Raw genomic sequence first — 22,079 nt, forward strand, 5'->3', positions numbered from 1 at the left:
AGCTACACTTCCATCAACATATCCCCAAGAAGTGCAGGTGAGCTACACTTCCATCAACACATCCCTACCAGGTGAGCTACACTTCCATCAACATATCCCCAAGAAGTGCAGGTGAGCTACACTTCCATCAACACATCCCTACCAGGTGGAGGTTTGCCCTGACTGCGCTGAGAAACACTGGGTTCACTGGCTTGTCGGTCTTGAACAGAAAGTGGGGCACAATCATGGCGTTGATGATAGCAGGCAGCGGACAGTCCGTCTTGGACTGAAAACAACATCTAGAAGTTTTGAAGTCTGCTTGCTCGTCTTCATCAAAAAGGAAGAATGGATGACATCTGTACCCAACTCTTCATGAAATATGGCAGTTGGGAAGCAATCTCAGTAAATCAGATCTTTTATCCAGATTCAATACCTCTGTTAAGATCTGAAGAAAATGAGCTTATGGAACAGAATGCTCCACAACCTAACCTGGTGATTCAGTAATTGAAACATGTCAGTCTCAATGAAACTGAAGTGGGACAACTTTGGACTTAGTACACTGCGTAGTACCTAGCTCATGGTGAATGACATTCACTGAGTTCAAAGATGGACCACAGCTTATGGTAAAGGTCACAACCAGTACTTTCATAACAGCCAGCTGTCAGTGTGACTGACTTGTTATGCCATGATACGTGTAGTGACCAGCGAGTGTCATTGATTGTCACACAGTATTGATTCAAAACTATTTTTTGAAATCTATCAAAAGTATTCTTCCAAAGGGCACATTGAACATCGTAACATCTGCTCTGTGGCACACTCAAACATAATTCACTTTACCGACCATGGGACTTCACTCAGCCATTAATAGAATTTGCTTTCATAAAAAAGGTGAAATGATTGTAAAACTATAGTGAGATTGACTCCCCGACCCACCTGTGCAAACAGCAGGGGAGAGCAGTACTTGATGAGGTGGCCGACGCTGGAGTAGAGTGAGGTGAGGGTGTCGACGGGCCCCATGTTGCGCAGGATTGGGGAGATGTGCTGGGGGACATTGGAGAAGTACCCCATCACCTTCTCCCGCAGCAGCATCTTCTCCCGCAGGTCCTGAAACATGGACATCATCGACGTCAGCGTCAGTCAGTCAGCCCCATTCTCTCCTTGGAGTACAGATTCACTTGTATGAAGTAGGTGGGCAGCAGTAAGATGAAATATAACCTTTAAGATTTGTTTTGTTATTTATCAGAATCTGTGGCCAAAGTTATTAAACTGAATTGTTGCTTTTTCAGTATGAGTTCACAATGTGTGCACAATTTGTTTTGATGTGAATAACGACGATTACATTTCAGGGAATTGCAAAAAATAATGCTTTTGAAAATAAAATTCCCAGTGTTCTTAATTCATTTTTTTTTATTTGCCGTTGTACAGAGTGATCTTAGCACAAAGGTGATTGTAACTCCTACACCTTAACACAGACTTACAACAGCCGTAGCAACAGCATACATCGGCACCCTGAGAAGTTAAGTTTTACTTTTGTGTTAGAGTAGAGGAAGGAAAGTTACCTGTGCATTAGAGTAGAGGCAGGTGAGTTACCTGTGTGTTAGAGTAGAGGTAGGTGAGTTACCTGTGCATTAGAGTAGAGGCAGGTGAGTTACCTGTGTGTTAGAGTAGAGGCAGGTGAGTTACCTCTGTGTTAGAGTAGAGGCAGGTGAGTTACCTGTGTGTTAGAGTACAGTTTGTGTAGAGGCCTGGATGCTGTTGTACAGAGCAATCTTAGCGCTAAGGTGATCGTAACTCCTATACATTTACATTGACTTACGACAGTCGTAGCACTGAGTTTGTTTTGCACTAACGGCACCCTTGGAAGTTAAATTTTACTTATGTGTTAGAGTAGAGGTAGGTGAGTTACCTGTGCATTAGAGTAGAGGCAGGTGAGTTACCTGTGTGTTACAGTAGAGGCAGGTGAGTTACCTGTGTGTTAGAGTAGAGGCAGGTGAGTTACCTGTGTGTTAGCGTAGAGGCTGGTGAGTTACCTGTGTGTTAGAGTAGAGGCTGGTGAGTTACCTGTGTGTTAGAGTAGAGGCAGGTGAGTTACCTGTGTGTTAGAGTAGAGGCAGGTGAGTTACCTGTGTGTTAGAGTAGAGGCAGGTGAGTTACCTGTGTGTTAGAGTAGAGGCAGGTGAGTTACCTGTGTGTTACAGTAGAGGCAGGTGAGTTACCTGTGTGTTACAGTAGAGGCAGGTGAGTTACCTGTGTGTTACAGTAGAGGCAGGTGAGTTACCTGTGTGTTAGAGTAGAGGCAGGTGAGTTACCTGTGTGTTAGCGTAGAGGCTGGTGAGTTACCTGTGTGTTAGAGTAGAGGCTGGTGAGTTACCTGTGTGTTAGAGTAGAGGCAGGTGAGTTACCTGTGTGTTAGAGTAGAGGCAGGTGAGTTACCTGTGTGTTACAGTAGAGGCAGGTGAGTAACCTGTGTGTTTGAGTAGAGGCAGGTGAGTTACCTGTGTGTTAGAGTAGAGGCAGGTGAGTTACCTGTGTGTTACAGTAGAGGCAGGTGAGTTACCTGTGTGTTAGAGTAGAGGCAGGTCAGTTACCTGTGTGTTACAGCAGATGCAGGTCAGTTACCTGTGTGTTGGAGTAGATGCAGGTGAGTTACCTGTGTGTTGGAGTAGAGGCAGGTGAGTTACCTGTGTGTTAGAGTAGAGGCTGGTGAGTTACCTGTGTGTTAGAGTAGAGGCAGGTGAGTTACCTGTGTGTTAGAGTAGAGGCAGGTGAGTTACCTGTGTGTTACAGTAGAGGCAGGTGAGTTACCTGTGTGTTAGAGTAGAGGCAGGTGAGTTACCTGTGTGTTAGAGTAGAGGCTGGTGAGTTACCTGTGTGTTAGAGTAGAGGCAGGTGAGTTACCTGTGTGTTAGAGTAGAGGCAGGTGAGTTACCTGTGTGTTACAGTAGAGGCAGGTGAGTTACCTGTGTGTTAGAGTAGAGGCAGGTCAGTTACCTGTGTGTTACAGCAGATGCAGGTCAGTTACCTGTGTGTTGGAGTAGATGCAGGTGAGTTACCTGTGTGTTGGAGTAGAGGCAGGTGAGTTACCTGTGTGTTGGAGTAGAGGCAGGTGAGTTACCTGTGTGTCAGAGTAGAGGCAGGTGAGTTACCTGTGTGTTAGAGTAGAGGCAGGTAACTTACCTGTGTGTTAGAGTAGAGGCAGGTGAGTTACCTGTGTGTTGGAGTAGAGTTTTCCGAGAGCCTTCAGGAACATCTTGGGGGCCTCCTCCATGTCGGTGGGGATCGCTGCTCGTGCCAACTCAAACACCTTCTTGATGTCCGGGATGCCAAGGGCAATACTGACAAACACATCAAACCCTTGTTACCATGGTTACAGGAGCCTCAGCAAACCAGGAGAATGAATGCACAGGGTTTGACTTCTTGCATATACAAGTGCAAGACCAAGACCCATGATGTCTTTACCCACACCTCCATGAACCTGGGTCAAAGACTTGCACAGCCCATGTTGTGTAACACCCCTGAAGATCCGGGGTAGAACAGGTTTTCAGCCACCCATGCTTGCTGTAATAGGTGACTATGCTTGTTGTAAGAGGCGACTAACAGGATCGGGTGGTCAGCCTCTCTGATTTGGTTGATGCATGTCATCGTATCCCAAATGAGTGGAACGATGCTCATGATGTCAATCACTGGATTGTCTGGTCTATAATTGATTACAGACCACAGTCATAAAGCTGGAATACTGCTGAGTTCGACATTAATCAACAAACAAACAAACACATTCTGATCATGGCTGAATATTGGTTATAAATTGTGTTCTCAATGTTTTGATTAATTCTTAAATAATTTTTTTTTTTTTTTTTTTGTAGTTTAATGCCGCACTCAACATTATTCCAGCTATATGACGGCGGTCTGTAAATAATCGAGCCTGGACCAGACAATCCAGTGATTGACATTATGTACATCGATCCCCGCAATTGTGATTGATGACATGCATCAACCAAGTCAGCGAGCCTGACCACCCGATCCTGATAGTCGCCTCTTATGACAAGCATAGCGCCACAGAATGAGCTGTAGCAGCTCTGGACAGCCATGTGTCATCATGCCCCGACCGTACATCAGTGCTCACGCCATCAACCACTGATACGTCTGTACAAGGTCAGATATAGCATCATATACACAATTAAATTCCATTCACTCACTCACTCCATCTTTACCTCGTCAATGTGTTTAGTTGGGCTGATGATGCTGGTAGTAATAGGACACATCTGAACCAAGCCTGCAGCAACTGGGTCTGAGCATTCTGATTGGTTGAAATCATGTAGTCCATAATTCCATCCTCACACAGGACCTGGCACAGGAAGTGGCAGCTGATGCTGGAGAGATGAGGAATTGTGTTCAGTCAAATCACCTCCACATTGACTGAATGACTTCATAATAGTTTTAATTTGTAATAGTTCAAAAAAGGAGTAATGGTTAAAGGTAGGGGCAATGTTACTACTGCAGTAGAGTTACAATAGTTAATAAGAGGACAAAATCATCGACATCCCATGCAATGGCAAAAACTAGTTATGGATAAATATATGAAACTTGTTGCCATGGAAACTCCAACAATATTTGTTTAAAAAATCCCAAATTATCAAAAGGCACCAGTTCACCACTAAACCTATCTATGTGCCAAGTTTGGTGAAGAAATAGTGTACGGTTTTCAAGATCTGCTCTGATAACAAGCCCTACTGCCATTTACAGCCTAAGTCAAAGTTGTTGCCATGGAAATTCGAAAAACACATTTTTTTAAAAATCCCAAAATATCAAAAGGCATTAGTTCACCACTGGACCTATCAATGTATCAAATTTGGTACAAAAATGCTGTACGGTTTTCAAGATCTGCTCCAGAAATCCCATCTTTCATGGACGGACAGAGACACACAGAAACAAATCCCTGTCATCCTACAGTGTAGATTACCTTGCTCTATTTGACAAGGCCTACCGCATAATATCAAGTTCTAGACTCTTCATTGCTTGTGAAGGTGTTAGCGAGTTACCAAACCAACCCTCTTTCCAAATACCGGGGCAAACTCTGGCATTACCTGACTTGAACAGACTCTTTAGAGCTGAAGTGTTGAAAAACTGACTGGAAGTCTTCTCGCGTCGGTCTCATGGACGGAGGTCTGCAACATCAGGCAGGATAATTAACATGGTCACTAGGATTCCGTGGGTGATTTGATGGATTGACAGAAACATCCATAAAATCTTTCAGTCTGGTCGTGTGTGAAAACAGTGCCACAGCACCTGGATATGTCGTCCACAGTTTAAAATGTCCACAAAGACATCCACTTAACAAACGCTGCAGTCTGCATTGAGATTCAAGTATTTTCTGAGCAAATACTGAGGACACAAAGAAGTAACTTATTTAAAATGTTGATCTCACAACTCTTCACATTACTATGGAGACACATTATTCCAGTATGAGAAAATGAAACTTGTATTTGCATCTCTCAGTTAGGTGAGCTAATAAAAAATTTAGTGAGTGAATGAATGTTGTTTTATGCCTCAGTCAGCAATATTCCATCCACCATGGCAATCTGCCAATAGTCCGGGGTGTGAGAGGATCCTGGGGTCTAATGACACTATCTGCCAGGACCTTGTGACCAACTGGAATCCTGATTGGGAAGTTGAATGAGTACAAATACATTCCATGATAGCTATTGTTACCATAGCAACTGTGGAATAGACACAAAGCCGCTTACTGGTCTCTGGCCATGAGGGCGAGGTTGGCGGCGAGGTCGGCCAGACTGAGGGGCGGGGTCAGCGTGGTGGAGTGGTCCTTGACGGCGGGGTAGATGTACAGCCACAGATAGGAGGATATGGCTGTCAACAGAAGGAATAATTCCAGGAATATGTTATGGGATACTTCAAGGAATACTTCAAGGAATATTTTAGGGGATGCTTCAATGAATACTTGAATAATTCAAGGAATACTATAAGGAATAAATCAAGGGATACTTCAAGGAATATGTCAAGGGATATGTCAAGGAATAATTCAAAGAATACTTCAAGGAAAAATTCAAGGGATACATTAAGGAATACTTCAAAGAATAATTCAAGGGATACTTCAAGGAATAATTCAAGGGATACTTCAGTGGATAATTCAAGGGATACTGCCTAGTGGCTGCCTGCCAAACATGGAGTTGAGGCCCGGTCTGACCAATCCCCTTAGTTGGCTGTGATGACCAGCAAGGGGAACTAGGGACGTATTATTAACCCAGCATCTCCTTGTACAACCTTGGTGTTGATCCTCCCTCAGTCGAGGCTGCACTGCTGCATCGGAGCTGGTGTCTGGCTGCAGGACACTCCTGGAAGCAAATCAGTCTTAGTTGTAACAACCTCGTACCCTAGCTCCCCTAGCTCATCTTCTCAAGGCAAGGGAGTTAACTGACTATAAAAGTCCAGTTTCCACCCTTGCTGAACAAGGCTGCAATTATTGAGTTATATTTTGGCTGAAATAACGAGTCTATGCATAGTCCAATCAAAGTCGCATAAAAAAATTAACATCCGGTTGACTCCCTCACTAGGAGCTGCCATTTTGTTTGAAGCAAAGCAAGTGATATGAGAGATGGAATCTGATTGGTCAGTAGGTGGGACACAGAAGGGACATAACTCGTAGTAGCCACTGTTGGCGTTACAATTGAACCTAAACATTTCGGCCTAGTTCAGCAAGTGTGGAAACAGGACTTTTATAGTCAGTTAACTCCCTTGCCTCGGGAAGATGAGCTCCCCTAAACAAGGACAATCAAACTGCTCTTACTCTTGTTGAAATGAACATCCTGACTATCACGTGTAGAGAGTTGAGGGAAAAGCATAGCTCACCTGAACATCCTGACTGTCATGTGTAGAGAGTTGAGGGAAAAGCATAGCTCACCTGAACATCCTAACTATCACGTGTAGAGAGTTGAGGGAAAAGCATAGCTCACCTGAACATCCTAACTATCACGTGTAGAGAGTTGAGGGAAAAGCATAGCTCACCTGAACATCCTGACTATCACATGTAGAGAGTTGAGGGAAAAGCATAGCTCACCTGAACTTGCTGACTATCATGTGAGTAGAGAGTTGAGGGAAAAGCATAGCTCACCTGAACTTGCTGACTGTCATGTGTAGAGAGTTGAGGGAAAAGCATAGCTCACCTGAACTTGCTGACTGTCATGTGTAGAGAGTTGAGTGGAAACATAGCTTACCTGAACTTAACTACGATCATGCGTAGAGAGTTGAGGGAAAAGTATAGCTCACCTAAACATCCTGACTATCATGTGTGTGGAGAGTTGAGGGTGAAAGCATAGCTCACCTGAACTTGCTGACTATCATGTGTAGAGAGTTAAGGACAAAGCGGAGCTCCCCATCTCGGCAGACCCGGAACACCAGACTCAGATCCTCTCCTGGAGATGGCACACTGACATTGAACTACTCACAAGAAACAACTACATTAATCAAGACATTTGTTGACTTTGTTTTGTTATTAGGTACATTCTGTCAACCTGACATCAGCATTTCCTCCTGTTAGCAACCCTGCGTCAGTTCAGATAAACCTGACAATGAACACGCTTCCCAAATGTCCTTAACTCACCCAGTAACCTGAACTCACCCAGTAACCTGTACTCACCCAGTAACCTGTACTCACCCAGTAACCTGAACTCACCCAGTAACCTGTACTCACCCAGTAACCTGAACTCACCCAGTAACATGTACTCACCCAGTAACCTGAACTAATCCAGTAACCTGTACTCGCCCAGTAACCTGAACTCACCCAGTAACCTGTACTCACCCAGTAACCTGAACTCACCCAGTAACCTGAACTCACCCAGTAACATGTACTCACCCAGTAACCTGAACTCACCCAGTAACCTGAACTCACCCAGTAACCTGTACTCACCCAGTAACCTGTACTCACCCAGTAACCTGAACTCACCCAGTAACCTGTACTCACCCAGTAACCTGAACTCACCCAGTAACCTGTACTCACCCAGTAACCTGAACTCACCCAGTAACCTGTACTCACCCAGTAACCTGAACTCACCCAGTAACATGTACTCACCCAGTAACCTGAACTAATCCAGTAACCTGTACTCACCCAGTAACCTGAACTAATCCAGTAACCTGTACTAACCCAGTAACCTGAACTCACCCAGTAACCTGAACTCACCCAGTAACCTGAACTCACCCAGTAACCTGTACTCACCCAGTAACCTGTACTCACCCAGTAACCTGAACTCACCCAGTAACCTGTACTCACCCAGTAACCTGTACTCACCCAGTAACCTGAACTCACCCAGTAACCTGTACTCTGAAGCTGTAAGCGAGGAGCTGGCCTCAAAGACGTCCTGCAAGCCCTCTAGGTACAAACTCACCATCCTCCACAGGGCGTGGCGGCACTGTGGGTCAAGCCCTGAGTCCGAGAATTCCCTGAAACATGACACACAAACATCTGCAAATTTGCAGACTGTTTTCTCTCTTTATGTATATTCTAACAGGGCTCGGTACAAAGCTCTAATGTGACAATATCTGTCTTCAGGGGGATAACATGGTCTTTCATACATCATCACCAAGTCTACATGAGCTCACTGATACCTTGTTTACGCTGGACTGTTGTCTGGAAGTGAGTGACTGTTGTTTTACGCCGCAACGTTTGTAAACAATCGAGCCCAGGGATGCAAGTTTACCTAAAATATTTACTTGTCCCAATAGTGACATATATAAATAAAGGAGACAAAAACCTTTCCATAATCATTATAAATCCCTGTTAAAAGCAGAGTCCACTGTACAACATCGCCTAATTTACAGGCCTGTGTATATAAATCACTATCAAACAGTGATGATACTAGGTATCTGTGAAGAGGTGAGTGTATCCCGCCCCACCAGTGGCCCTCGTCAAATGGCACTAAAAAGCATGTGTGGTGTGGGAGTAGAGATTGTTGTAAGTGATGTCAGTGGCAGCAAATGATTGAAGAGCCGGTAAAAGGCCAAGTGCTGTAAAGTGAGTGAGTGAGCGGTTTAACGCCGCTTTTAACAGTATTCCAGTTATATCATGGCATGTCAGCTAATGTGGGAGGAAAGCCGGAAGTGATGCAGGTCTCGGACGTTTACCACTTCGTCTACCACCTAGAAACATAATCGGGGCGGACCAGGATTCGAACCCACAATCATAGGTTTCTGGCATGCCCAAGGGATGCAATTCTGCAAAGCGAATCGCAGCGCCTTAGACGACTGGGCCACCCGTGCTCCCTACTGTAAAGAAAATTGACATACCACAACTAATTTTGTGTTACGCATTAAACACAAAACCTCAGCAGGCATCCCAAACCAGTTGTCTTGTAATTCCTGCAAATTAACCAAGAATAAAGAACTCTGAACCACCTGCAGACTGAGTTGAAGGACGGCGCCAGTTTGTCTGCTACAAATGCCATGTCTGTGTTTCTCTCCCCGCAGATCTGGCACAGTGCCAGCCCACCCATCCACGTGATGGTGCGGCGGTTCGAAGACGTGTTACTGGGGTCTAACATACTGTAGAAGTCACACAGCTTCTTGCCCTGAAATATACAGCCCAACCTCACAGTACTCACCTGTTTACTATCCACATGGTTCAATGTAAGCAATTAAATACTAAGAGAGAGAATTTATGGATGTCTTTATTATGAAGAACACAACGTTTCGGAGTGTATGCTTACTCCTTCATCAGGCGAATGATTTATTCTGATCATTGACTCCGAAACGTTGTGTTCGTTACAATAAAGAAGTTCACGTTCATGAATTCCCTCTCTTATGAGTGTCACTTGTAAATGCCATTCAAAGACTTAATTAAATCATAGGCCCATGCCACTGTAGCTCACCTGGACATGTGGTCAAGAATTAAACATGTCAACAAAGACAGCCACTTCCAAAAGTTGCTGTAGCGTTGATACTCAACATTTTCTGCAAAATACTGAGGACTTGAAACAAATTCCAAAGAATAAGCTAAAGAGCCGAACTAAGAATTTTGATGGAATGAAAGTGCACGGTCAAAAAAACTAAAATTGAAACAATGCCAAAATATAACATATGTGTTGAGTGTCAGTACCAACTAAACATATCAAATTGCATTACATATTGAACAAAAATGCCTGAGAAATAGCCAGAAATAGTCCAGTAGTGGCAGTGGCGACCATATTGAAAAATCAGATTCCAACCACTTGTAAAAATTGAGCGAGTGAGTATGGTTTAACGCTGCTTTAAGCAATATTCCATCAATATCACGGCGGATGACACCAGAAATGGGCTTCACACATTGTACCCATGTCAGGAATCGAACCCGGGTCTTCGGCATGATGAGCGAACGCTTTAACCACTAGGCTACCCGACCGCCCCTTGTACAAATTGAGGTATCATCATTGCTGTGGGAACAAGCATGAGAAATTTCAGCTTCATTGGTCGAGTGGTTTCTGAGGCGATTGTACATGAAGGAAGACAGCAGACGGACGATGCTGACTTGACTTTTAGTAGGTGAGGTAAAGATTAAAACAAGAAAACCGATGTTATGCAGGACTCACCATGTCCTCCAGCTCTGTGATGCTGGCTAGAGTGAGGAAGAGACAGGTGAAGTTGTACAGACCCGTCTCCGACAGCTCCTGCATCCGACGCTGGTGGAACTTGGAGCAGAATCTGACACAAAGCATGTAACTAGGAGTGAGTTGGTTGTGACACTGCTTTATATTAGCCTGTCTAGGGCACATGAAGAACCTCAGTCTTCACCAGTTCTGTAACTCCTAGGCTATCCACAGCCTTGTTTAACTGAGTGTGTGAGTGAGTGAGTACATTATATTCGTTTGTATCTTTGTTGTTTAACGTTGCACTAAGCAATATTCCAGCTATATGACAGCAGTCTGTAAATAATCAAGTCTGGACCAGACAATCCAGTGACTGACATCATGAACACGGATCCAGGCAACTGGGATACGATGACATACATCAACCAAGTTACCAAGCCTGACCACCCGTTCCCGTTAGTCGCCTTTTACGGCAAGCATGGTTTGCTGAAGACCTATACCACCCCGGATCTGAGTACATTTTAACATTCCATCAGTGTTATTTCAGCCATACAGTGACTTGTTTAACTGAGAGAACTATCAGTATACACTATATTATTATAAACAGTAAGATTTTGTAGCCTATTAACCACAATTTTGAATGTTTGTTAATAGACAGGAACACTGAGAGGACAGTTGACCGCTGAAATCATAGTAACCTTGTTTGTTTGTTTCTTGTTTAACGTCACACTCAGCAATATTCTGGCTATATGACGGCTGTCTGTAAATAATCAAGTCTGGACGAGAAATACCAGTGATTGACATCATGAGCATCGCTCGCAATTGGGATACGATGACATGCATGAACCAAGTCAGTGAGTTGAGTTATGTTAGTGGCCTCTTACAACAAGCATTGTTGCTGAAGATCCAATTCTAGCCATGACCTTCAAAGGCCCCTGTCAGAACTGATGTCAAGAGGCCCCAGGATTAATCTACTACAGCAGACTACATCAAGGGACATCTGGCACAACATATGCTAATATGAACTGTAAGTCCATCTCCAGTTACCTCCCCTTCATCTGTCGCCATTCCTGCACAGCTCCTGACTTCATGAGCCGCGAAATCTGTGTCGCCATCAGACACAGAAACAGGTGGAAGCTGTTCTCTTTCTCCAAGCTACGAACACAAACCTCCAACTGTACTTTTCACATGTATTACGTGTTCTACTCAAGACAGTCACTGACAAAAAAAGTAAAAAAAGCCCAAAAATAAAAACAGTTACAAATCTTTCCATTTGTACATATCGAATACATAGACATTTGCGGTGATGTTTTAAGCTGGCCAATACGCATGTTTTGTTGTGCATACTTTTTATTTGTGTCATTTGACTCTGATTTCAATGGGCAGTTTGAGTTGTTCCTGTTTTAAGTAACACATGGCTGATGTGTGACGGCCTGGGAAACAGGTCATCCTAGCAAGATCAGTAGCTGAAACACCACTTAGTCTGATTGAACAGAGACAAAGGCAACGTTTCACATAAACAACTCTGTCTTTACACAGGCTGGTATTGTCGCATAGTCTCTCTTTAATCAATATTAATGATGAACATTTAAGGGACCGGCCATTTATTATAGGGTGGGTCAGAAGGAATCAGGGTAGGGTCCCTCTTTCGGGGAGGGGGCATAAAACATAATACATATAGTTGGGGAGGGTACGTAATGTTAAAATCGACATTTTATAATAAAACATAAAGTGCATTTGCATTTTGTTCCCTCTGGGAGGTTCATGAAAAAATAGGACAAGCAGTAGGGGAGGGTCATTATTTTCATTACATTAGTGGATCAAAAATCTGTCAGCCACCCCTTCCCTGTAAAAAATGACGTTTTCTCAAGAATGAGACGCTGTCATCACGAGTGGGGCCTACCTCTCTTCCTCGGCGCACCATTTCTTACACTGAGTCAGCAATGTCTTGGAGGTTTTGCTGAAATCAAAAGAAGAATGTGAGGGATAGGAATTCCATGTTCCCTCATGCTGCATTGCAAGAATAAAACTCAAGGGGACACAACAATTGAACCTAGAGTTTAACCACGACAAGCAAACCAGACTGCATATTACATATAATCCTTTTCATTGGGTAGTAATAATCTTCTTTGGGTATGCAGTATATTATATAATTTATAATTAGTAATTTATAGTTACTCCTAATTTGTATCCGTTCACGTGCTGCTCCAAGTGAAACCACATGGTGCCAAAAGTCTACAACAGCACTATGTGCGAAAAGTTAAAATAGCGAGATGTGCATTATTCACTGCAGTAGTGTTCATGCATGTGATTTCTGCATATCTATTTGAGAAATAAACGTCGAGTGAGAGTTGTTTATCGTACAATAAAACACACGCCAGAGAGATCGAATAAACTATGAGGGGCACATTTTGCGAACAGGTGGGTTAAAGTTGGTATTTCATGTATATTCTCACAATCCTCACTTCAATTCTCTGTACCTTTTCTTCTATAACTACGTGGTATATCGCAAAGAACAATGAAGAACAAAGCATGGTTTATTTCACGATAAGACATTGTTCTATCATTTTGGTGATTCGAATATGCCCTCGCAACATGATGAAGTCACATACTGGACGACATTTTTTTCAAAAGGGAAGTGTCCAGTAAGTTGTTCCTCATTGATGTAGCTGTGCTACACAGATGAAACACAGTGGCCGAACGATCGCATCCAAAAGTGGAGTGATAAGACAATCAGTATTATCTTATATCAGTAAATAACAAGCATGAAATACTCATATCCCCCGCCAATATGACATGTCCGGTTGTGTGCAATGCATTAGCTCCTGTGAACTATGTTCACTGGGCCTTTTTCTAAATGGCCTAATTGCAGCACTAAAAAAAGTTTTAAAGTATTACTGGTGTTGTTTTTCCATCTGCTGTTTATGATAGAATATGTAACTGTATTTGTAATGAGTAAGGATGAGACATATGGACGAACAACTTCTTTATTTCAATTAGGAGCGATGGAGCACCTATCTATGTGCCACATTTGGTTAAGAAATATGTTACGGTTTTCAAGATCTGCTCCGGAAACGAGGACTACCACCATTTTCCGTCTAAGTCAAAGTCGTTGCCATGGAAACTTGAAAAATATTTTTTTTTAAAATCCAAACTATCAAAAGGCACTATTTCACCACTAGACCTATCCATGTGACAGTATGTGAAGAAATATGGTACGGTTTTCAAGATCTGCCTCGGAAACGAAATGTGACCGACGGACGGACGGACGGACGGATGGAATGAAGGATGGAAGAACGGAAGGACGGACGGACAGCACCCATTCCTATATATATATATATATAAACAAAGCAAATACAGAGACACAAACAATCAGGTTACAACATCATGACATCTGGTCTTCACTCTCGTATCCTACAACAAGTATGCAGTACAATGGTCCCGTGACCCTGAAGAATACGTCAGTGACAAAATGGCTGAAGGATACTGACCTGATCTGGGCCAGTCCGTCGAGGCTTGTGGACGACACTTGGAATGAGTTGTTCTGAAACACATACAGCAACTATAAGACCTGCAGTCAGGTGAGCCAGACATGAAACTACTCAACTGATCTCCAGGGTCAGGTTACAATATGTATTGTAATTTATCAAGTGTCTGTTTGAATCTTTCTGAAAATGAATCCTGACTGAAACAAATTTTGTTTCAAAATATGACTGATTTCCATAAAAGCTAATTTCCAACATTGAGAAAGAAATAACTGTCTCAAAACATTGCACTCAAAGAAAGAAAATGAGTGAGTACGGTTTTACACCGCTTTTAGCAATATTCCAGCAATATTCTGGCAGAGGACACCAGAAATGGTCGTCACACATTGTACCCATGTGGGGAATCAAACCCGGGTTCTCGGCGTGACGACAGAGCGCTTTAACCACTAGGCTACGCCACTGTCCCAGAACGAAAATGAACTTGAAGTCCATGAGTGAATCCTGGACCTTCACTGATACTACAGTTTCTAAATACAACTCAAAGATACACGTGTGGTATTTGTCATGAAAGATGAATCTCACCAGTTTACGATAAAAGTGGTCCCACAGGAGCGCTATGAGTGAAGTCTCCGGTCCCCACAGCCTGGCCACAGTCAGGCAGCACAGGAGGTAGCTCCGCATCTCCGGCTCCGTCACAGTCGACTGCAGGGAGACAACCACAGTAGTATCAGGTGAGGTGAGGTGATTTTATACTGCTAGCCCACTGAGATACAGTTTAACAAGAATACCCACTCAGACACAGTAAACTCTGAGCCAACTGGTCGTTTTATCCCCTATATCCCGAGTGCCAGGCAGGGAAACAAGTATCTTCTCTTAACATCTTTTGGTATGAGCCTGACCTTCCGCTCTCCAGGCGGATGATCTACAACTAGACAACAGAGGCTCTACAACTAGACAACAGAGGCTCTACAACTAGACAACAGAGGCTCTACAACTAGACAACAGAGGCTCCACAACTAGACAACAGAGGCTCCACAACTAGACAACAGAGGCTCTACAACTAGACAACAGAGGCTCTACAACTAGACAACAGAGGCTCTACAACTAGACAACAGAGGCTCTACAACTAGACAACAGAGGCAGTCCAGTTGTATCAGTCACACACATCACACAAACATCTTCACCCCAATCGCCTGCGGGGAGACGGGTACAGTACGAGGGATTGTTTTTAAGATGTTTGAAAATCACTTACTGAAGACAGGTTCTTCTGTAAGATGTTCTTCATGATGAAATAGTTGCTGTGCGGTGGCTCCTGAGGAAAAGGCAAAATGACGAACACTGATCTTCCTGCATCTACACAATTCCTACAGAGTTCATTACTGAGTATTACAAAAACGTAATGAGTAACTAAAGTAACTGAATGATTACAAAATATCATCAACTAAAGGATGGAATCTGACTGACCAGAGTCCTGGGATGGCCAGCTTCATCCACTGTGAAGACATGGGCGACGTGTGTGATGACCCAGAGGCTGAACCCAACAGGGTTCTTGGGCTTGGTGCCGGAAGGGTTGACGAACACGTCACTGTCTGAAAAGAGAACACTTTCATGGCTGGTTGCATACTTCTGCCTTTTAATTTAAAGTGAGTGAGTGAGTGAGTGAGTGAGTGAGTGAGTGAGTGAGTGAGTGAGTGAGTGAGTGAGTGAGTGAGTGAGTGAGTGAGTGAGTGAGTGAGTGAGTGAGTGAGTGAGTGAGTGAGCGAGCGAGCGAGCGACGCAACTCTGCACAGCCAATCACGGCACCTTAGACGACTGGGCCAGATGGAAATGTTGTATCGTTATTAGGAGTGATATAATACAGCAAAGTCACGATACATAGGTCTCAATACGATACGCATCACGATACCCATATTTACGTCAAATCGCATGGAAACTTCTTGACAATAAATATTTCAGAGCAGGTTCAACAGGAAAAGCTAGCTGTGGCACATGTTTGCAGTTGCTATTTTTGTAGTGAACTTGAAACGCCAATGACAACACATTTTGCGATATCTGACTGACAAATACACCAGGATTCATTAAGAGAGTAGTAAGTAATCTTTTTCAGCAACTGTATTTTGTATCAATATAGATAAAAATGTATCATGTATCGTATCGTCACATGAAAACTCACAATGCATCGGTGCTCCGTTTCACCCCAATCTTCCCGAGACAAGAGAGTTAACTGACTATTAAAAGTCCAGAGAGGCTGGAATTCCTGCGCTCGATCAGTGGCTATTACAAGCTCTATGCCTCTCCTATGGACCAATCAAATTCCACCCCTCGTATCACTTGCATTTGCTTCAAACAAAACGGTGGCGCCCCGTCAAGTCGATCTGATCGATAATCAAAATCTATATTGTGATAAAACGAGTCTTACATCACGGAGTGCATCAAATCATGCGAGCACCTTGATTAAAAACATGAAAAGATTTAGAAAATATCTGTTGACAACAAGTTAGTGGTGCACATGCTTTGCAAATCCTCCAATCGACCGAAATCTGCATGACAGTTTACGAACTGGATTTCGATTTCAGAGCCCGATTTTGATAGGATTATGCATAGACTCGTTAGTCCAGCCAAAATGTAACTCCATAATCCCAGCCTAGTTCGGCAAGGGTGGAAACTGGACTTTTAAAGTCAGTGAACTCCCTTGCCTCAGGAAGATGTTTCACCCCTAGCCGTCATTACCATCCATCATCAGTGAGTACCAGCTCACTGAACAAGAAGAGTGATGAGCAAGTGAATCTGAATATTGCTGCATTAGCCATTAATCTTGGTGCCAGAGAATTTTCAAATTAAAAATGTCAAAATAAAACACAATACAATTCATAAATGTACATCATTTATTGTACGAACCATTGCATGCAAAATCTGCAAAATCTGCAAAATCCATTTCCCCCCTGTACGCACGTCTGGGTTTTCTTACCGTAAACTTGTGGTCCACCCTCTGCCTGTTCCTTCACATCACACACTTCCTGTATGATGCCGTAGAAGCGCACCCAGAAGGACTGAACCAAAAACAACAACATGTACTCTACAACAATCAGTGTTAACAATGAACACAAGACCTTTCCAGAAGAAAGCAACTCCCCTTTCCAGGCAAGCCCAAACACTCAAGCAAGCAGGGCCTCATCCCCCTGATGACAAAATTACTTCATCAGCAAATATTCAGGTAAATGTGTGGGTAATGTTTTGTGAATAAATATGGAGTATGTTAACAGTACCATTCAGGAACACTTCAAATGTCAATCATGATGCCATAAAAAAAGCAAACATAGTGCCAACATCCCTCTATATCAGTTTGCACCACCTTACAAATGGGTTGACACAAAATAGTTCCAACGCCCCTCTATATCAGAGAGCACCACATTTCATCTGTGTTGACACAAAATAGTTTCAACGCCCCTCTATATCAGAGAGCACCACATTTCATCTGTGTTGACACAAAATAGTTTCAACGCCCCTCTATATCAGAGAGCACCACATTTCATCTGTGTTGACACAAAATAGTTTCAACGCCCCTCTATCGGTAACAATGATTACACGACAAATATGCTAGGGCTGGGATGAGTCCAAATTTACAACCCGGGTACCAGACCCCTATTACCAGCACTACCTGGTACCGCAGGTTTCCAACTGAAAATTATTTTACCGTAGCCCTGGAAAGATACATGCATAAAACGATCTGATCATGTTGACAGAAGCTTTATCTCTACTCAAACATACAAAAGTCAAAGAACACATTCATAATTAGCGACTTGTAGTTTAACCATGGAGTTTGATTGGGGTTTTTTGGGGGTTTTTTTCTTTTATTGTTTTTAGAAAGATGCACCTGTTACATAAATGGGCTTCTGCCCAGGGTAGCAGAAAGCCCATGAGAGTTTGATTGTTATTGTCATTAAACATTAATCACATGACTAACCACGGGTACGAATAGTCCTGTGAGGACCGAGCACCCAAGTTACCAGTCCCAGCCCTAAGTTTTGCAGGCCACAATCTGCCTACATTACATGTATGGAGGTGAAATAAAGTCAATTTCACCGGATCAGAAAGCTCAAGCATCGGTAATAGCATAAGAAGTATCCTTTTATCATTAAGAAAATAAATTGAAATTTCCTACTCTAATGCAAATGTGACCAGTTACAGGTTACACACAAACAGCATCACTCTAGTGAAGAAACGATGCTGTAGATAAAGGACTGTACCTCCTCCCCTAGGGCCTTGTGTCGGTGGGAGGCGAGGTGGATGAGCCCCACCCACATCTCCAGCACACAGGTACATGTGAAGGGGGACACTCGCAGGTAGTCACTGCTCACTGTCATCTGCAAAACATAGCTTCCGTCATTCACAACACTTGGTTTGAGATATGTTTATTTATTTATTATGCATTTTCAAAATTATAATTACAAGTAACTGCAATACATTGCTAAACAAAAGCAATCTCATCAAAATCAGATATCAGTTCTTGCTACCACTAAACAATGATCAGAGGGCATCACATTACGGGTCAAGTCAGAACAACCTTTCATCCGACCAATCAGAGAGTCAGGAAATTGGAATGTGTTTTCTAATCATGCAACCTTGAAAAGTTTAACACTGGGTTTTCCAAACGACAGTGACAGGCTTTACGACTGAATCTGTCAAGCATTGTCTGTGGTTTGAGACATGTTAAGCTGGAACAGATAGCTGGAACACATCTTGCTCCGTGGGAGAAACAAAAGTATGACATGGCACGTGCTGTCCGAGCATGTGCAAAACGAGGTAAATCAGACTTACTTGAGTTAAGTTCACTTTGGTTTGATAGCTGCAGATTGGCATGATATGTCGGACATTCAACAATTTTGATTTATAGCTCGTCAAGGTAGGACATTGTAGAACGTGTTAGTTAAGATAGGCTTGCAATCGGATGCAACAATGCTAGCCAAAATAGGGCTAGACTGATAGGTTGATAGCAATAGATTGTGAGAATCATATTTAGTTAATTTTGTCACATTTACATTTCTTCATCTTTTTCAAGAAGAGGTTCATGTTTAGTTCCTCGAATTTGTTATCTGAATTATTTTATCATATCAAGATAGTCACGTTTAGTTCCCCGCATACAACAGTAAAAGAGTCACGTTTAGTTCCCCACATACAACAGTAAAAGAGTCACGTTTAGTTCCCCACATACAACAGTAAAAGAGTCACGTTTAGTTCCCCACATACAACAGTAAAAGAGTCACGTTTAGTTCCCCGCATACAACAGTAAAAGAGTCACCTTTAGTTCCCCACATACAACAGTAAAAGAGTCACGTTTAGTTCCCTGCATACAACAGTAAAAGAGTCACGTTTAGCTCCCCACATACAACAGTAAAAGAGTCACGTTTAGTTCCCTGCATACAACAGTAAAAGAGTCACGTTTAGTTCCCCACATACAACAGTAAAAGAGTCACGTTTAGTTCCCCACATACAACAGTAAAAGAGTCATGTTTAGTTCCCCGCATACAACAGTAAAAGAGTCACGTTTAGTTCCCCGCATACAACAGTAAAAGAGTCACGTTTAGTTCCCCACATACAACAGTAAGGGAATTCGCATTTTTGTTTATAGTTTATATTTTACTGCGCAACAGTCTAGTTCTTGCTTCCATAGGATAAACATTTGAACGGAAGCGACTTTGCACAGCCCGTGGGAAGTACTGATATATCTATTTGACATCCCAGAATGTCGCACAGATCGAGAAAGTTGCTTCTGATTGGTTAATGTCGATTTCTTGTTACTCATTTTATTGGTGGGTCAAAGTTCTTGGAGGTTTGTCTGACATGACCTGTAATGGGTGTCCTTAGATCTTTGTTTTGCGGAAATCTAACTAAGATCTGATTTAATGACACTGGAACACAACCAACTGCAATACACTGCTAAACAAAAGCAACTGTACCTTATTAAACTTGACCACAGCTGCAGAGAGCAGATCCCAGACCACCAGCTGCATCAGCTGGTCCAGATAGCCAACATCTGTCATGGCGTCCTCAATCGCGGCACACAGGGGCCGTCTCACACTCACACCTGGTCAGGAAAGGCATCCTCTCAGTTACAGCTCCAGTAAGGCTTTCCAGTACAAGGGATCACGTGATCCCCATTAAGCCAACTCTTACGTCAAGCACCCAGCACAAGGGATCACGTGATCCCAACTAAGCCAACTCTTACGTCAAGCATCCAGCACAAGGGATCACATGATCCCCATTATGTCAAGTCTTACGTCAAGCATGCAGCACAAGGGATCAAATGATCCCCATTATGTCAAGTCTTACGTCAAGCATGCAGCACAAGGGATCACATGATCCCCATTATGTCAAGTCTTACGTCAAGCATCCAGCACAAGGGATCACATGATCCCCATTAAGCCAACTCTTACGTCAAGCATGCAGCACAAGGGATCACATGATCCCCATTATGTCAAGTCTTACGTCAAGCATGCAGCACAAGGGATCACATGATCCCCATTATGTCAAGTCTTACGTCAAGCATCCAGCACAAGGGATCACATGATCCCCATTAAGCCAATTCTTACGTCAAGCATCCAGCACAAGGGATCACATGATCCCCATTATGTCAAGTCTTACGTCAAGCATGCAGCACAAGGGATCACATGATCCCCATTATGTCAAGTCTTACGTCAAGCATGCAGCACAAGGGATCACATGATCCCAATTATGTCAAGTCTTACGTCAAGCATGCAGCACAAGGGATCACATGATCCCCATTATGTCAAGTCTTACGTCAAGCATCCAGCACAAGGGATCACATGATCCCCATTAAGCCAACTCTTACGTCAAGCATGCAGCACAAGGGATCACATGATCCCCATTAAGCCAACTCTTACGTCAAGCATGCAGTACAACTACAAGGGATCACATGATCCCCATTAAGCCAACTCTTACGTGAAGCATGCAGTACAAGGGATCACATGATCCCCATTAAGCCAACTCTTACATCAAGCATGCAGCACAAGGGATCACATGATCCCCATTAAGCCAACTCTTACGTCAAGCATGCAGCACAAGGGATCACGTGATCCCCATTAAGCCAACTCTTACATCAAGCATGCAGCACAAGGGATCACATGATCCCCATTAAGCCAACTCTTACGTCAAGCATGCAGCACAAGGGATCACATGATCCCCATTAAGCCAACTCTTATGTCAAGCATGCAGCACAAGGGATCATGTGATCCCCATTAAGCCAATTCTTACGTCAAGCATGCAGCACAAGGGATCATATGATCCCCATTAAGCCAACTCTTACGTCAAGCATCCAGCACAAGGGATCACATGATCCCCATTAAGCCAACTCTTACGTCAAGCATGCAGCACAAGGGATCAAAGGACCCCCATTAAGCCAACTCTTACGTCAAGCATGCAGCACAAGGGATCACATGATCCCCATTAAGCCAAGTCTTACGTCAAGCATGCAGCACAAGGGACCACATGATCCCCATAAAGTCTCACATCAAGCATGCAGTAAGGGGGGGCATATTAGACCAAGTATGGTACCTGCACACTGAGCGTAGATGATGTTGAAGATGTCCAGCAGACTCCAGTACAGGTCCAGCTGAAGGTGAAACTGGTGATGGCTGCCATCAGTCTGGAGTACACAATTCAACTCACATGTTTTGGGCATAGATCTGTACCTTAAGTTATTCTTTGTGATCTTACACATTACATTACACAAGATCCAGGATTAAATGTTATATACATTAAATTGTATTAAGAGAGCCGATGACGACATAACACATATTTTTTATTTCTGATTGTGTGAGTATCTGAGTGTAGCAGTCAAAACTATTGGTGTTTATATATACTGAGTTACCATGCTGCAGTTTAACATGGATACCACACTCAGACACAGTATGCCTACTCCAAGCTGACCAGTAGACAGCGCAACAACAAGTACCATGTTTTAACCCTTGACCTTCTATTGCTCTATCAACTGACCACGGAGATGATCAGTCTTAGCAGGACTCCTTCC

The 22,079-nt window shown here is 43.2% G+C and overlaps 1 protein-coding gene across 3 annotated transcripts in view; it reads right to left on the reverse strand.

Annotated features, from left to right (window-relative positions):
- Positions 1 to 22,079, reverse strand: part of LOC124125917 (protein MMS22-like) — a 41,772-nt gene that overhangs the window by 9,620 nt on the left and 10,073 nt on the right. For all 3 annotated transcript variants that reach the window (XM_048383972.1, XM_048383973.1, XM_046489312.2), the window contains exons 8-28: positions 21,605 to 21,695; positions 19,990 to 20,117; positions 18,280 to 18,396; positions 17,001 to 17,082; positions 15,497 to 15,621; positions 15,285 to 15,344; positions 14,615 to 14,734; positions 14,039 to 14,091; positions 12,451 to 12,507; positions 11,595 to 11,702; positions 10,551 to 10,662; positions 9,382 to 9,554; positions 8,297 to 8,430; positions 7,316 to 7,406; positions 6,259 to 6,329; positions 5,724 to 5,844; positions 5,064 to 5,144; positions 4,191 to 4,349; positions 3,188 to 3,314; positions 913 to 1,083; positions 143 to 265 (exon numbers count right to left, since the gene is read on the reverse strand). In XM_048383972.1, coding sequence (XP_048239929.1) covers positions 143 to 265; positions 913 to 1,083; positions 3,188 to 3,314; positions 4,191 to 4,349; positions 5,064 to 5,144; positions 5,724 to 5,844; positions 6,259 to 6,329; positions 7,316 to 7,406; positions 8,297 to 8,430; positions 9,382 to 9,554; positions 10,551 to 10,662; positions 11,595 to 11,702; positions 12,451 to 12,507; positions 14,039 to 14,091; positions 14,615 to 14,734; positions 15,285 to 15,344; positions 15,497 to 15,621; positions 17,001 to 17,082; positions 18,280 to 18,396; positions 19,990 to 20,117; positions 21,605 to 21,695 — 2,304 coding nt within the window. The remainder of the gene's footprint in view (positions 1 to 142; positions 266 to 912; positions 1,084 to 3,187; positions 3,315 to 4,190; positions 4,350 to 5,063; positions 5,145 to 5,723; positions 5,845 to 6,258; positions 6,330 to 7,315; positions 7,407 to 8,296; positions 8,431 to 9,381; positions 9,555 to 10,550; positions 10,663 to 11,594; positions 11,703 to 12,450; positions 12,508 to 14,038; positions 14,092 to 14,614; positions 14,735 to 15,284; positions 15,345 to 15,496; positions 15,622 to 17,000; positions 17,083 to 18,279; positions 18,397 to 19,989; positions 20,118 to 21,604; positions 21,696 to 22,079) is intronic.

The sequence above is a fragment of the Haliotis rufescens genome, unplaced genomic scaffold (genome assembly GCF_023055435.1).
Source record: "Haliotis rufescens isolate VD_foot unplaced genomic scaffold, xgHalRufe1.0.p SCAF_5, whole genome shotgun sequence".
Lineage (NCBI taxonomy): Eukaryota > Metazoa > Mollusca > Gastropoda > Lepetellida > Haliotidae > Haliotis > Haliotis rufescens.